General features: G+C 48.6%; 1 protein-coding gene across 1 annotated transcript in view; it reads left to right on the top strand.

Annotated features, from left to right (window-relative positions):
• The window catches only part of B3GLCT (beta 3-glucosyltransferase), a 1424518-nt gene that overhangs the window by 1026852 nt on the left and 381982 nt on the right, over nt 1-15684 (top strand). Inside the window, exon 11 of the mRNA XM_069639745.1 lies at nt 9596-9709. Coding sequence (XP_069495846.1) covers nt 9596-9709 — 114 coding nt within the window. The remainder of the gene's footprint in view (nt 1-9595; nt 9710-15684) is intronic.

Raw genomic sequence — 15684 nt, 5'->3', positions numbered from 1 at the left:
AGAGATGGCCTCAACAAGAAGCTCTGTTATTGTGTACACGTGGTAAGCACGGCAATCCCATGACGGAGTGCATTACAATATTCCACAAAAGTAATAGCAAAAACATTAGGAAGTGTAGTAGGCAGTGTGGTAGTGAAGGGAAACATTATTAAAGTGTACAAGAACCTATAGTAAATACAGTAGATTATACAGTGGGATTATTCCGAACAGTTAGCATGCTTGCCATTGGATTCTGTTCCTCACTTTCGTTGTTCCCAGAGCACAACCTGGTGTCCAACCCTCCACTGTGGTCTCACCGGCATTGTGATGGCTTCCCGGGTTTCCCTGCTCTCTCTCGGGTCCTTCTCAGTGTTTGGCTTCTCATTGCGGTGCAACCGGCTCTGCCTTGCAGCAGTACAGTGTTTGCCTCACGCTCTAGCTTCCCTTGTCCGCGCAAAGCTTCCCCACTGCCTCGCATCCCAGTTCGGCATCTCAGGTGCCCTCAGGGCTGCGTCTCCTGGCCGGCCTCTGCCTTCCCTTCTCTCTGTGCCTTAGCTCTGCCTCGCTGTCTACTCTCCGGGTTCTCAGCCTGTGCCAGGGAGATTACTCTATCGTCTGGCGTCTCAGTGCTTGGCTTCTCTCCGCTTCCCGACCCATGTCGAGTGAAGAGAAAAATTCTTCCATCTTGGCTCTTCCTGATGATTTTACACATTGCGCTACCGACTGGACTCCACAAACGACTAGAGCGTGTCTCAAGTTCTGTATTGCTCCATGCTCTTCCTTTTCTCAGTATCTTTACAAAAGATGTTGGAGTTCTACTATTGGTCTAAGGTGGTTGAACTGGGTCTACACCATAATAAGCCAGAAAGATATTGGCGTTTGGTGGGGGGTGTCATGTTATGAATGTAAAGGGAGTTTTGATATTAGTCACCATGGTGCATTCTAATGCATCATTACAGTATGCCATAAAGGTCTGTGGAATCAGGGGCTGCGGGGGGGTGGGGGGGGGCATCAGGTTCTAGGGGAAAGGGGGAATACCATCTCTCGTTTGGCAGCGCCTCTCCAGACCCACAAGGGTCCTCTCCCCCCATGTGGTCCTGCCTCAGATAGCCACCCCAGGGTCACGATCAGACAGCTTCTGCCTTTCCCTGGCCACATGGGGAGAGGCTTCCCCTGGGAAAGGAGTGATGACCTTGCCAGATTCATCACAGGAGGGAAATCTCCTGGGTAAAAGAGGGTAAGGAGAAGATAAGGGTATTGTCAGTGAAGAGATTATACAAAAACACTGGAGAGAGGAGCATGTCCAGGGAGGAGGCATGGAGGGTGACTAATAGGAGGCCACAGAAAGAGACCTGGGGCACCCAACTGCTAAAGGCATTGGAGAGGTTGTTCCCACAATACAGGAGATTGAAACAGTGTAACCCGATATGTGTTAAGAGGCAATACTGCTTTAGGCAGAGCCCTTAAAGCCTTGCTGCACGAGAGACTGGATGAAAGGATGAGTGGCCAACCATGTTGAGTCATGTTGAGGAGGAAGATAGACGAGAGGTGAAAGTGATAGGCAGTATTAAGCAACTCACTGGGATTAAAGGATCCTGTCAAGAGTGTTGAGCTGTAGAGATTTATATGCTCTCAATGAGCTACCTCACTGATGGGATGAGTGACCTAGCATCACCTGCTTCTTCAACAGATATCTTTGAGAAGGGGGATATAACTTCTTTAAGAAATACAAAACCGATTTTGGAATTGTTGGTGAACTGTCAAACTGGACCCTAGTCATCAAACCCAGAGTTAAAGAAAGGGCCACCTAGAGAGTTCACAATGTATCATCCTTTATTGCTAACAGACAAATATCTGTTTCCTACAAGATTCTGACATTTTATTTAGAGCACCTAAAACAATCATATAAAGAAACATTTATTTCAATGTCTATGCTACTTCAACCAGAGAGTTTAGCTTCATTTTCACTTGGCTCAACTTGGTTCCACATATGTGTGTTCAAGAATTTGATTTTTCTCAAGGATGGGGGTCGATCAACTAGAGCATTTATGGGCATTTGATGATGGTGTCTCAAGAGAAGTGTATTCCTGAAGGCAGTTAGAATGGACTTGAACAAAGTAATAGATATTTATATATTTGTCTGCACCTCCGATACTGTGCGCTTACCTTCATAAACCTTTATGATCCCTCAATGCTTATGGTGCTGTCTTCTATCACCCCTGATCTCTTCTTGCGCACTTTGGACTATCTTCCTTTCCTACCTGCTACCATCCTGATGGGTTGAATCAACCAAAAAGGAGACTGTTTACCAGTGGCAATTGAGCATCATTTGCTCGATCATCTTGGAAATGGGCTTGTGGTCTTCCTCCTTTTCCCACCAAAGTCTTAGCTGTCGATGCGTCAAGGTGAAAATTGAAAAATCATAATTCATCACCTGGACAAGCTGCCAAGTGCTAATAGTGATAATACCCCGACTGCTGGCACATTGGGAGTTGTGATCACTGAGCCTTCCTTTTCTGCCATTGCCTTATGTTTGGGGTCATATGTTGGACTTCTGGGCCTAAAACTACTTGAACTGCATGCCGGTGTTGACATCACTGTCCAAAGATCCAAAACATGTAATCGATTTGTAATGTGTTAAATGGTTGTGGTTGTGGACCCTTCTTGTAATAAAACTCTTCCTTGAAATAATTAAAGATTAAAAATATGATTTCAAGATGGCCGTAGATGTGCTGACGGCGCTCTACGGTCCCCCGTAAGGTATGAGGAACCCACCACCCCACATACTGACTTCATAAAGGGACGAAAAGACCCCCCATGACTTGGTGAAGGCGGACATAGCCAGGAAGCAGCGCGACTCAGGACCTGGAGAAGAGGACTCACCCCGATCTGCAACTGGAGGCGAAGGAGCGAGACGCAGGGAGGAATCCGGCGGTGAAAACATAATTGGGGGGGCCCGCTTGATCGAGTCGCGGAGCTGGAGGGCCTTGAGTGCAGCGCTTTCCACCAGTTAGGAAGCGCCCCGTGGCAGGACAGAGCCCCCGGACCCTGGCGGACATGGGGAGTACTGGAGGCGTAGGCAGCGTCATCGATCGGGCGGGCGTCCCGCCAGAGCTGAGTGGCTGCAGGAAGAGAGCCATCGGTCGGGCGGGCGTCCTGCCTGATCTGAGCAGTTACAAGAGGAGTGAGCCAGGAGTGCCGTGGAGGTGCCCGGGCAACCGAAGAAGCAGCCGGTGAGACGGCTACTGAGGCGTGGGCGAAACAGACGGAGGAGAGCGGCCATGGGGATGCCGCGGGAGAGGAGGCGGACCGGGATCACGACAGGGGATCCCGCTCGCAGCGGACATATTCGGAGGCAGCGGGGAATAAGGCCATGAGAGGAAGGCTGAGAGAGCGGTGGGGAGCCTATACTGAGGACGGGAAGCACCCGGCGGGGAGGAGGCGGCCCAGCAGGAGGAGGAATACGCAGGCCACTACCTCTGAACCCCCGACTTGGAACTGGGGCGGGAAGGCCCACAACAGACAGAGAAGAGGAATGAGCCCGGGGTCTGGATGAATTCCCCTTTTGGTTCGTGCAGAGGCTCCTCGGAACCTTAATCCTGACGAAAGGACGAGGAGGGGCAGACCCTAAACCACCAGTGTGTGATTGCCCATGGGTACCATTTGGCAGAGTGGGAGGGTCTCGTCCGAATTAGGCGGTGGTCTACGCAATTTCTCCCACAAGGACACAACTGATCTACATATGTGAGTATGAAGCCAAGGCTTGAGGGGTACCCCAGGAAAAGAGACCCCTGTGAGTGAAGCGCACTAGAAGAGGAGGGGGGCAGCATTTGAGGCTCACTGAGAGCAGCAAGCCACAGGGGATACAGCAGTGATCTAGCCTCTTTCTTGGCGGTACGCAGTAGGAGGGAAGAGAAGCGTGCCCTCCAGGGGACAATCAATGCGGTGCAGAGAAAGGGGAGTTTGGGGGCACTGCGGGAAGGATGACCACGAAATCCAAAGGAAAGGGGAGTAAGCTGGCTCAGTCTCCAGGAGACACTTTGGGCACCCTACATGCAATGTGGCCGCACAAACCTCGAAAGATGAAGTCGGGGGCAGCCAGGAGGAGACTGGAGAGGTTACTGCCCCTGGGAACTCGGAAGAATCATCTTTCATGACGAGGCAGGAATTTCTAGGGGAACTGCACGCTCTGCAAGCTAATCTGGCCAAACGTTTCGGGAGCAATTCAGCTGATGCGGGCCGACTTAAACAGAGCCTTGGGTGGGATCAGGCAGGAGATGCGGCAGATAGGGGAGAGGACCGATGCTCTCGAAAAGGGCCTTCAAGAAGTGGACAAGGACACTATGGACAGTAGCGAAGCTATCGAGAGATTGGACATAGCGACTTGGAACCTGGAGATTCAGATGGAGGATATGGAAAACAGATCCCTAAGGACCAATATAAGGGTTAAAATGCTACCAGAATCTATACCAGATAAACACCTAAAAATGACTGTCCAAGAGACCTTCGCAGAGATTCTGGAGGAAGACAACCCAGAGACGATCGAGTTAGAGTCCACAGAATAGAGCGGATGACTAAAGAGCAAACAGCCAGGCCACGAGATGTGCTGGCTGCCCTTGCCAGATACGCGCAGAAGGGAAGCAATCCTCAGAGCGGCAAGGAAGCGGGAACCTATCATGTTCAAAGGGCAGCAGATTGCGCTTTTCCAAGACCTGGCGAGTAGCACGCTTATAAAGATGGACAGATGGGCCCAGTGCTCAATATATTGAAGGACATCCGCTATAAATGGACTTTTCCGTTTGGCTTGCTCTTCGAGTTGGAGGGATGCCAGAAAAGGATAACTTTGGTACAGCAGGGAGCGGACTTACTTCAAATGGAGATGGCGGAGACCCCCTCCGGTCCAGACACACAAGGCCCGAGCACCTGGGCCAGGCCAAGACCGTGGGAGTGGCAAACAGTTGGAGAGAAAAGAAGAAAAGGAACAAAATAAGGAGGAACGCTGCGAAAAGAGAAGTCCAGAGAAGAAGCAAAGGAGACGTAAACCAGCCTCAGGCATGAAATAGTGTTAAAGGGGTGGTGGTGGGCCTATAAAAGGAGAGACAGGGCTAAGGGGGAGCTGGGGTGGCAAACATTTTAGGATCGGAAAGGGCGGGAATGCCCGAGTTAGGAGCGATGGGTGGGCGGAAGGGAATCGCCTACCTAAGGGAGGGGGGATGTGGAGGGGATGTTGGGGGAAGGGTGGGAGGGAGGGGAAGGGGCATCGGAATTGGGGCAACGAGACACTCAGCAAAGGGAAGGACGAAAGGGCTGCAGGGAGGTCCATAGGATATATTAGGGGGGGTTACCCTTCAAGTGGGTATCAGGAAAAAGTTGGAGCACTTTATTAGGAAAGAGGGGCCAGATGTTATGGGGTTGCAGGAAACGCACCTTCTGTGCAAAGACCAGGGGCGGCTGAGGCTTTGTGGTTTTGACCAGATTGTGCATGCCTCAAGTCAAAGCAAATCAAAGGGAGTTGCGCTGGCCATTAGGAATACAGTTGACTTTAGAGTCGGGGAGGTAAGAAGGACAAGGAGGGAAGGTATTTAGTGGTAAAGGGGAAGCATCAGGATGTCCCTTACACGATTGCAGTTGTGTACGCTCCAAACGCGGGGCAGGAACAGTTCCTGCGGCGAGTTTTGAAGGTGCTGGAAGAGCAAGCCTGGGGCTGATAGTACTGATGGGAGATCTCAACATTGCCCGGGATAGAGAGAGGGACAGGACCGGAGGACAGGTAGGAGGGTGGGGAGCGGTTATGTCCAACGACCTGAAGGATAGAATTGTTAGGATGGGCTTAAAAGACGCTTGGAGGGAGTTGAAGGGTGAGGAGGAAGGTCACACTTTGTTATCGGGTGTCCAGGGATCTCATTCGAGAATAGACTAAATATGGGTCTCTGTGGGGCTAGTGGGCAGGATATGGGAGGTGAGCACAGGTCCTCTAGGAATCGCGGACCACAAAACGGTATCAGTTATTTTGGATATGGGTCGCAGGGATAAGGGAGTCTGGGGCTGGAAACTCCCGGGAGCCATCCTAAGGGATCTCGAAGTTATAGCGATAGCCGCTCACCGTGCAAAGCAAATGAAGGCACTAGAAATGCTACTGGAAGAAGATGTGGAGGCGGCCAGGCTGAAAGCGGGAATCACACTGTGAAGGGTGGCTGTGAGAGAATATAGAAGAGCAGTAGGTCAGTTAGAAATTCTCTGAACTAAAAAAGCAGAAGGGGCACTATTGGCAGTACGGCAGAAATATTACGCAAAGGCGAATAAAGCGGACACACTTCTGGCACGCCTCCTTAGGGGAGCAAGATCGGGAAATGCCATAACGGAGCTAAAAACCAGCTAAGGTGAGCGGGTCACGCGGGCCGGGGAAATGCAGGAAGTATTGGCGGAGTATTAAGAGCCCCTCTACATGTCTCAGAATCCTCTGGGTAAGCTGCAAGATGAGTTCTTAGGAAAGGTGCAGTTACCGTTCATTGGTAGGGAGGCCCGAGAGATTCTTAACCTGGAAATTATGGAAGACGAAGTGCAAGTGGTAATCTGGGCTCTACCAGCAAACAAGGCCCCGGGCCCGGACGGGTATACTGCCGCCTTCTACAAGATGTTTATCTCACAGCTGGCCCCGCATTTGACCTTGTTGTTTAATAAGTTCCGGCAGACAGGTAGGATTGCTCCGTTTATGGAGGAAGCTAAACTAACCCTAATACTTAAGCCAAATAAATATCCAGATGAAAAATAATTCTATAGACCCATTGCGTTAATAAATATTGATGCTAAGATATACACAAAGATCCTTGCAAATATACTCGAAGCTTACCTCCCACAACTGATACACCTTGATCAGGCAGGTTTCGTCAGGGGCAGGCAAACATCAGATATTAGGTGGGTTGCTCACCTAGTAGAAAAAGTGCAGAAAACGGACACTCCTGCGGTCCTTCTGGTCCTTGACGCTGAAAAGGCATTTGACAGCATGGAGTGGTCCTTTCTGTTCCGGGTTATGGAAAAGATGGGTATTGGCGGGGAATTCTTGACCATAGTACAAGATAACTATCAGGCCCCTTCCACTAGGATAGTGGTTAATGGGACAGTGTCGTGATCGGTACGCTTGCAGAGGGGAACGAAGCAAGGTTGCCCGCTATCTCCTATACTATATGCAATATACCTGGAGCCCCTCTTAAAGGCAATTAGGGAGGCTGACGAGATACGGGGCATCCCCTTTGGAGGAGTGCAGCAGAAGGTTGTAGCGTTTGGGCAATGATATGTTGCTTGCTCTGACGTCACCGACTGCTTCAATCCAAGCAAGTACGAATCTGTTGAGGAAGTTCGGGGAGGCCTCAGGGTTAAAGATTAATACTAGTAAATCTGAAATTTTGAATCTAATGCTGAAGGCTCAGGAGCGCAATGGGTTGATGGCGAGCACTCCTTTTATTTGGAGTCCGGGGGGGGAGTGAGGTATCTGGGGGTAAAGATTACAGCAAATCTGGCTGGTTGGTATATGGCCAATTACCCGTCGTTTCTGAGGGAAATCAAGAGAAGCTACCAGAAGTGGAGAGCACTTAAAGTCTCATTGTTAGGGCGGATAGCCGCAGTCAAGATCGTCACACTCCCGCGATTGCTGTATTTCTTCCAAGCAATCCCCCAGCCGATCCCACCGGGATTTTTTAGGGAGATGGGAACACTGACTAATGGATTCCTATGGGAAGGAAAGAGGGCCAGGGTGAGTAAACGTTTGCTTATGGCACCCAGGGGGAACAGTGGGGCTGGTATTACCAAATTCTAGGCAGTATTACGAAGCGGCACAATTGCGGGTCTTCAGGGAGTGGTTGAGGGGGGAAGAGAGTTACCAAGATAAGCTGTGGGTGAGGATGGATAGGGCGGTGGCCCATCGAGACCTAGCGGAGGTTTTATGGTTGCCAAAACAGCACAGACTGAGGCACCTCTGAGAGCTCTATAACTAAACTTATGGCGGACATATGGGACAGATTAGTGGGATCCAGGGGAATCGCGTCTTTTCCGTCACCCTTCACTCCTATTTTCCGAAACGGGGATTTCACTCCGGGATTGGTGCAGGGTGCATTTAGGCATTGGCAGGAGGGGGGCTGTAAGAAATTGTGCAATATGTTTCGAAGCGGGGAGGTATTATCGTTTGAGGATTGCAAGCGGGAATTCGCAGTACACGAAGGAGAGAGATTTAGATATGTACGACATTGGGTACTACAACCAGGGATTAGAACGGGAGCCACTAGAGAACCGACCAACTTTGAAAGCTTCCTACTGACTAACAACGGAAAGGGTTTAATATCCAATCTACACAAGAACTTGGAGGGTAGAAGTGCAGGACATCAGTGGCCGTATATGCAAAATTGGGACCAGATCTTGGGGAGGGAATTTAATAGGGCAGAATGGGAGAGGTTGTGGAGGAAAATACCCAAACTGGCGAAAGCCTCCCAGCTTCAAGAAGCATGGTTCAAGATATTGGTCGGGTGGCATTACACGCCAGCCCGCCTCCAGAAAATGTATCCGGGATCCTCAGGGAGGTGCTGGAGGGGTTGTGGGATGATAGGCACAGTGGAACATATCTGGTGCTACTGCCCTAAAATTTAATCATTCTGGAGAGGGGTGCGGGAGGCACAGGAACAGGCCTTTGGGTCGGGGGATGGAAGATCACCGGCGCAGATCCTCCTAGGCGTCAGAAGCAATACTCAGGTGGGAGAACCCAGGATGAGGGACAAAGCTAAAGTGTTACTAACGTTGGCAGCTATGATGTTAATAGCTCAAAGATGGAAATCCCCAGACACCCCCATGATTCAAGACTGGTTACGAAAGATCTGGGAAATTGTAGCCTTGGAATGGGCAACATTTGCCATGAAAAATAAGGTACAGAACTTTGCCATGGAGTGGAGGGATTTACTGACTTTGCTCAAGGATGACTTTAGGGTGATGTGGTGCCTGCAGCGCCTGAGACTGTTAGAATTACAATAAATGGGGAGGGCGGCTCGGGGAAAACAGTATTGTGAAGTACAGGACCGATGCTTCGGGGGAGGGTGTTGGAAGGGAAGTTTCTTTTTCTCACATTGTTGCAAATTCAATAGAGTTAAAAAATATATATATATAATTTTGTAAAATGTTTTTGGAACATTTCTAGTGATGCATGGGTAAAAGACGTTGTCCGGGTTAATTGATGTCATGTTTACTTTGCACTGCTTCTGTGAATTACCCAGCACCTCTGTTTGTGTGTGGGGGCTCCAACAATTACTTAATATAATACAGTTCCTTAACACTATGTGACAAAAAATTATATACATACTCAGTTCATGATTGAGTAAAGATATGACACAGGAAGGTACCCCCTTATAAAATGTGTGTAGCTTGAAAAATGCCAATACAAATGTTTGTTATTTAATATTATGTTTGTCTTTCATATCAAACACCCGTGTTTGCCCAATTTACAGCTATAGCAAAATGTCTTAAAGCATAGTGTTAAATTGAAGTTGCTGTGAAGATATCTTCCTGCCATTATTAATATTGTATATACTTAAACCAGAAACTGTAAGGGTTTACATTTTCTCTAATTAATTTTCAGTTCCTGTTGTAAAGAAGACTTGGGAAAGGCAAGCCTCACTGTTTGAATACTATAGTGATCATGCTGAGAGTTCCATTCCTACTGTTGACTTGGGAATCCCTAATGTGGACAGAGGTGAGTCTATGTTCCTCATCAGGTCTTTAACTAAATAATCCACCCTTGATAAAATGGTATTTTCATCAGGGGGTTGAATTATATATATTTATGTTTGCTTTCTTATTTTCTGAGTATTAGAACAAGTGTGTTCTTTGTTTCTAATGGATACTTTCCCCGCTCCAACCTCCAAAGATGACTCCTCTTATAAATAAATCTCAAACATAGTCTGCTCTGGAAGGTTTTCAACAGTTATTAGGTGACAATGTGCAGTTGTGAGGATGGTTCCATCACTACCCCTTGTAGATGTCTCATGTTGTAAGTGATAACATGTACAGATGTACTTGAAGCTGCCGGAGCCATTTCCCTTGTCATTTTTTCCCCAGCCAATGCCCAGGAATGTTTTTCTGTAGAACAGTCACTTAACGTTTTGTAAAATATTTCACCTATGTCTGTACCTATATTGGGTTGTGAAGACTCTTGGTAGAGCTCTATGTAATATTTGTGAATATTGAAGGAAGCAGGTAAAAAACTTTTTTTTAAAAAAACTTTTCCTATTTGGTGTTGCCTTCAATATGGGAAAACGTAATGATTTTTGGGGGGATCTTACCCCCCTCCCGAATCTCACTTAAGGCCTCTCCCCTGCCTGCCGCCTCCCATGCTGGCAGGAATTTCCACTTAAACAGGGGTTTTACACCCCAAACACCCATCCTTCCCCCTCCATGTCCTGAAATATACCGTCCCCTTTAACCTTACCCTAAAAACATGCACATGCAACCCAAAGTGTGCGCGCACGCACACACACACTCGCTCCCCCATCCCCTCACCCCCACTCAGACTCCAAAATACTGACACCCATCTCCCCCGGACCTCTCCCCTCCATGCAAACATTCCCCCCACTTACCGTCGTCACCTGTGACTTCTGTCTTCCATATTCAGAGCACCTGTTGAATTCAGATGGGACTTAGATGAAAGGGGAAAAAGAAGAGACCCATTCACTCTTGAAGTAGGCCTTCTTCCTGCACTCAATCCGCTGCTGCTCGGACGCTTATCGAAGACGACACCATACAGAATTGGACAACTCTTCACCGTAATTTGTGGAATAAGGTCTTCAATCCCGGTTGTTCCTCAAAAGGATAACCTATGGAAACACCAATCCTGCTTCCACACCCTAGAGCTCCAGCCCGGGAGAGAGTTTGGGAGTGCCGATCAGCACCATCTTCTTCCTCAGCGATACTGACCGTGGCCTCTTTAGATCTGGCTCCATTGGGCCCCAGCGTCATAAGCAAATGTGTCTTTGATGTTGCTTTACCCAATTGCTTCTGTGTCTGTGCCTCTGGTGTGGACACTCCAATCTTCTGGAGAGCATCATTTACTCAAAAAATCCCTATATTGTCAGGACAGACGTACTCAGTTTAGAAGGTGCTGGTATATATTTTCGAGGTAGAGGTGGAAGATGGCCACATTACTTGTGGACTAGAAACATTAAGGAGTGGCAGAATCAGCATGGCATAAGGAGCTCTTAGACATTTGAGGACTCTTTTGCAATTGCAAAGGGACTACCACGAAGTAGACTTGACATGTCCCCAGATTCCCATAAAAGGATGAACCCCACCTCCGCCCTGCTTGCTATTTTTGGCACATTTTGGTGGGTGATCTCAAAGGCTGTAGAAATGTTGACCTCAGTTGTTGCTGCAAAGAAAGCACCAACATGTGCAATTATAGATAACTTGCAAACAAAGAGCCCCAAAGTTCCCCTTATGCCGGTTAGTGGTGCACTATCTGACAAACTGCAACCAGTTTGGAACAGACCTGCCTCTACACCCAGTTTCAACAAGGATCTGACAAAAAAACAGTAGGATCTGGGGACCTATTGTTCCTTATGACGCATCTGTGCACTGAGAGTCTGGTCATTCTGGCAGCAAGCGCTATGGCCAAGCCTTTCCTATCACCTCCCTCAACAGGTAATTGGACAAGCCTGGTGCATAGGGCTGCAAAGACTTCGCCCGGGGCAGCTTGGCTCCGATTGCCTCAAGTAATCTGACACATTGTTGTCACACCTTCTTGGGGGGGGGGCTGTAGTGTTGGTAGGCAACCAAGTCTTGCTGGGTAAGCGGGGCCCTTCCAAGCAGCTAGTTCAACATGAAAAGGACACAAGACGGAGCATTCCGGAAACAGGATTGTAATCTATAGATTTTGTTACTCATACCACGGGCACTGGAGCGGTGCTAAGGTGCCAATCCAGGACAAGGATAGCAAACTTTAAACAAGATATGCAAACTAAGCTGCTTAACATACAGCTAGACGACTATGACCTGTTTAGCACTAAAGGGGACACACATTTGCAAAAAGGTCCTTTCTGCTGGCCCTTTCTGCCCTTATCTCCTCCTGGAGAGGAAAGTATAGAGTTGCTTCTAAGCCAAAAGCCTCAATTATTGTCTTCCAGTTCAGCTGCTCCAAAATCGCTTTAATCTTTCACTTATCTCATCCTCACAAGTCTCCTGTGGGGCAGGATTCAACTCTACAAGAAGGCATGGCATGAAATTACCACAGACAGTTGGGTCTTTCAGATACTGTATGAGGTATACTGTCTGCCAATCATGTCTTACCTGGCCCAAAATCGCCCAAATTCACCACCTTTGGAAATGCTCCTGCTCAGGAAATATCTCGGCTTCTACTGAAGGGGAGCAGGTATGTTGAGGACATTTCGAGGGGATTGGGTCCTCCGACGTATTCCATATCTATGACCGGTAATGTCCACAGCTGTGCTGCTTCGGAAAATCTTTGGCGTCTGCGTCCTGCGTTGATGACATTGAAGCGCCGTCCCCGAGGACCTCCTCCGACGGCTGACGTCACCCGATGTGATAAGTAGGACGCACGACGCCCATAGCCTCAGTTCCGTTTTTTCCGCGAACGCGTTCGCTTCGTGAATCTCGGTACGCCTCGACTCGTTGGAGTTTGCTGTTTTCTATTCTCGGTTCGTTGAACCTGTTCGGTTTGTTGTGAAGACCTGTTTGTGGCGATGTCTTTCTCGTCTTCAACCCCGCGTCCGGGCTTCAAGAACTGCGGGGACTGTGGGTCCAAGATGTCGGTCACGGCTTCTGCTCAAGTTTCAGAGAGGCAGGGAGGCTGTTCCAGAGGGAGGTACCAGTCGAAGAAAGAGATCTGCTCCCAGCTCGTTGCTTGGAGAAGGTGCTGACCCTCAAGGAGTTGGGAGGTGGAGGTACAAAGAGTTCGAGTAGGAAGATATTTCCGAAGAGAGAGTTGGAGGTATTGCGGTCCCAGGCCCCAGAAGGTCTTGTGGACAATGCAGAGGGTCTTGAACCTGATCCTTGCAGCCCCTGTGAGCCAATGGAGAGATTTCATGGCTGGAGAGATACGATCCCTGGACTTGAGGCCAAGGACAAGTGTCGCAGTCCTGTTCTGGATGAGTTGTAGAGGATGGAGAATAGAGGCACGCAGATTTAAAAAGAGGCTGTTGCAATAGTCCAGCCTAGATAGAACCAAAGCTCTGGAGACAGTCAGCTTCTGGGGGCAGGTGAGGAAAGGAAGAATACCTCTGAGGAGGTGCAGCTGGTAGGTTGACTTCTTAGCTTAGAGACGTCAGAGATGTGAGGAGATGCGAGTGTGGAGTCGAAGATGACTCGGTGGTTCTTAGCTCACAGGTTGGAGCAGGAAGAGGGCCAAGAGTGGCCGGCCAGGGAGTGACAGGAAAGGAAGGTGCAGGTCTGTTGAGGAGGAGGATCTCCGTCTTACTAGCATTGAGGCAGAGATCATTGGTGGCACACCACTCCTGGATTGTGGAGAGACAATCTGGGATGAGAGAGGGAGAAGAGGTGGCAGAGGGGAGCCTGAAAGTGAGCTCAGTGTCGTCCGCATAGCACTGAAAGTTGGAGCAGAGAGCAGCAATGCGGTGGGGCCGAGAGGTACCATGTATTGGTTGAACAGCCAGGGAGAAAGGTTAGACCCCTGGGGAACACCGCAGGTAGAGGGTGCGATAGAGGAGAGGAAGGACCCAAGTTGGACCTGGGAGGGTCAGTCCGAGAGGAAAGAGCTCAGTTAGGTCAGGGCCTAATCAGTGATAACCAGGTTATCACAGAGCCGGTTGAGCAGGATGGCATGGTTGACTGCATCAAAAGCAGAAGAGAGATTGCGTTAGATGAGGACAGAGGGGTGATTAGCATCAAGGTTAGAGAACAGGTCTTGACGGATGTTCAGGAGAGCAGTTTCCGTGCATCTGTCTGCTCTAAAGCCAGACTGATGGTCATGGAGACAACCAACCGATTCAGTCTGAAGATTAAACTGGGAGATGGTCAGCTTTTCCAAGAGTTTGCCCAGGAAAGGAGTAATAGAGATCGGGCGATAGTTAGCCGGACAGGAGAGGTCGGCTGAGGGTTTCTTGAGAAGAGGGTGCACAAGAGTGCTTCAGGGGGAGGGTAAGGTTCCAGTGGCGAAAGAGGGGTTGCAGAATTTGGCCGAGGCTGGAGCGAGGGTGTCAATGTGGTCCTTGTTTTGGAGCAGGGAAGAACCTGTTTTGACGATACTTTCATGGGAGGAGGAGGAGGATAGACTGCAGCCGGATTGGTCTGCTCCTTGCAGATTTTAAAGAGTTTGGCTGAGTTGTTAGATGCCATTTCCTCTCAGCCACCATACACTTGCATTTAAGAGTGAATCGTACGAGTAGTTGCACTTGGCTTTGGGCTTCAAGCGGATCCCCATGACAGGGGCAAGTACATCAAGAGTATCGGAGATGGAAGAGTGGAGCTGGGAAAGGGCTATGTCAGGATGTGAGACTCAGAGTTGGCCCTATTCAAAGAGACAACTTCAGTGGAGCTGCAATGAACTCTTGTCAAAGGGAATGAGCATGCATTCACTTGCTCCACGTTGTCAAAATCCTTGCTTTTCACAACCCTTAAGGCTGGTAGATGTCCAAGATTATCAAGTAGACTACGGTTAATGGGCAACTCAGATCCTTCAAAAGGACTAAAGATGGTAAACTAAGTTGGAGGCAAGGGTCTCTCAGTCTGAACAGTACATCATTCTGCAGCCACCATTGGTGGTAGTCGTAATAAATTTGCTTTGTTCACATCCTTAGTGGTTCGGTCTAGGGCCAAAACAGAGGAAGGCACTGCCCATTATACTCTTGTATCCTGGTGGTGATCAGGATTTTGTTTCTTCTCTACAGCACTTAATAGCCAGCTTGTTAAGTTTCCTGTTTTAGATGAGGCTTGTTGCTCTCCTAACGGACCTTCTTCATTTCTATGAACCTGCCAATCTTTTATTGTTCTTACTTTGGTCCTCACCATGGGATACATTGTTGGGGGCATATTCTACAGCAAAGTTAATTACTTAAGTCTTAGACTTTCTTCTTTTTTTCCCAGACCACAAAGAGCCATCCCCATCTTTTTCACTGCTGCTAAGATTTCCAATTTTGTGGACTCCAATACTTAAGTACACAATAATTCTGATGTATCTGGGAGCAGAGACTCGATCAAGTCCGGCTCTCTCTGAGGAAGAAATACCATGTCAGAAGTATTTCTTATGCGACCATTTATAGATTCCTTTGCTTTTATTAAATCGTCAGAGAGCAGAATGTTTTTGAACAAGGCAATGAATGGTTTGACTTATTTTTAACACTATTTTTAGAGCAAAACCTGTAGCCAAATAGTGCGCATCTAATGCAGTACCTGTGCCACTGTTTAGACTGTCCGTGGCTAACTGGTCCTTGGATACTGCTTCCAATCCTGTGGGGATAACCGGTTTGAGGAAGCATTTGGAGGGTCATCTATCAAACCTGTCAAGGGAGGTGAGCAAGACAGTCTACCCATGTTTTCATCTGGTGGCTCCTCCACAGTTAACACTGTTTTCTCAGGCACTTAAGAACCACAGCTTGGCATATTTTGGGCACTTTAAGATGTAGAGCCTGTGCCTGCAACGAATAGCAGAAGTTCACCAGCAAATTATTGTTGTCAAATTCTGCTGATGTACCAGCTACC

The sequence above is a fragment of the Ambystoma mexicanum genome, chromosome 7q (assembly GCF_040938575.1).
Source record: "Ambystoma mexicanum isolate Mex_15411 chromosome 7q, UKY_AmexF1_1, whole genome shotgun sequence".
Classification (NCBI taxonomy): domain Eukaryota; kingdom Metazoa; phylum Chordata; class Amphibia; order Caudata; family Ambystomatidae; genus Ambystoma; species Ambystoma mexicanum.
Note: the sequence above shows the minus strand (reverse complement) of the source record. Positions and strands in the feature narration are given on the sequence as shown.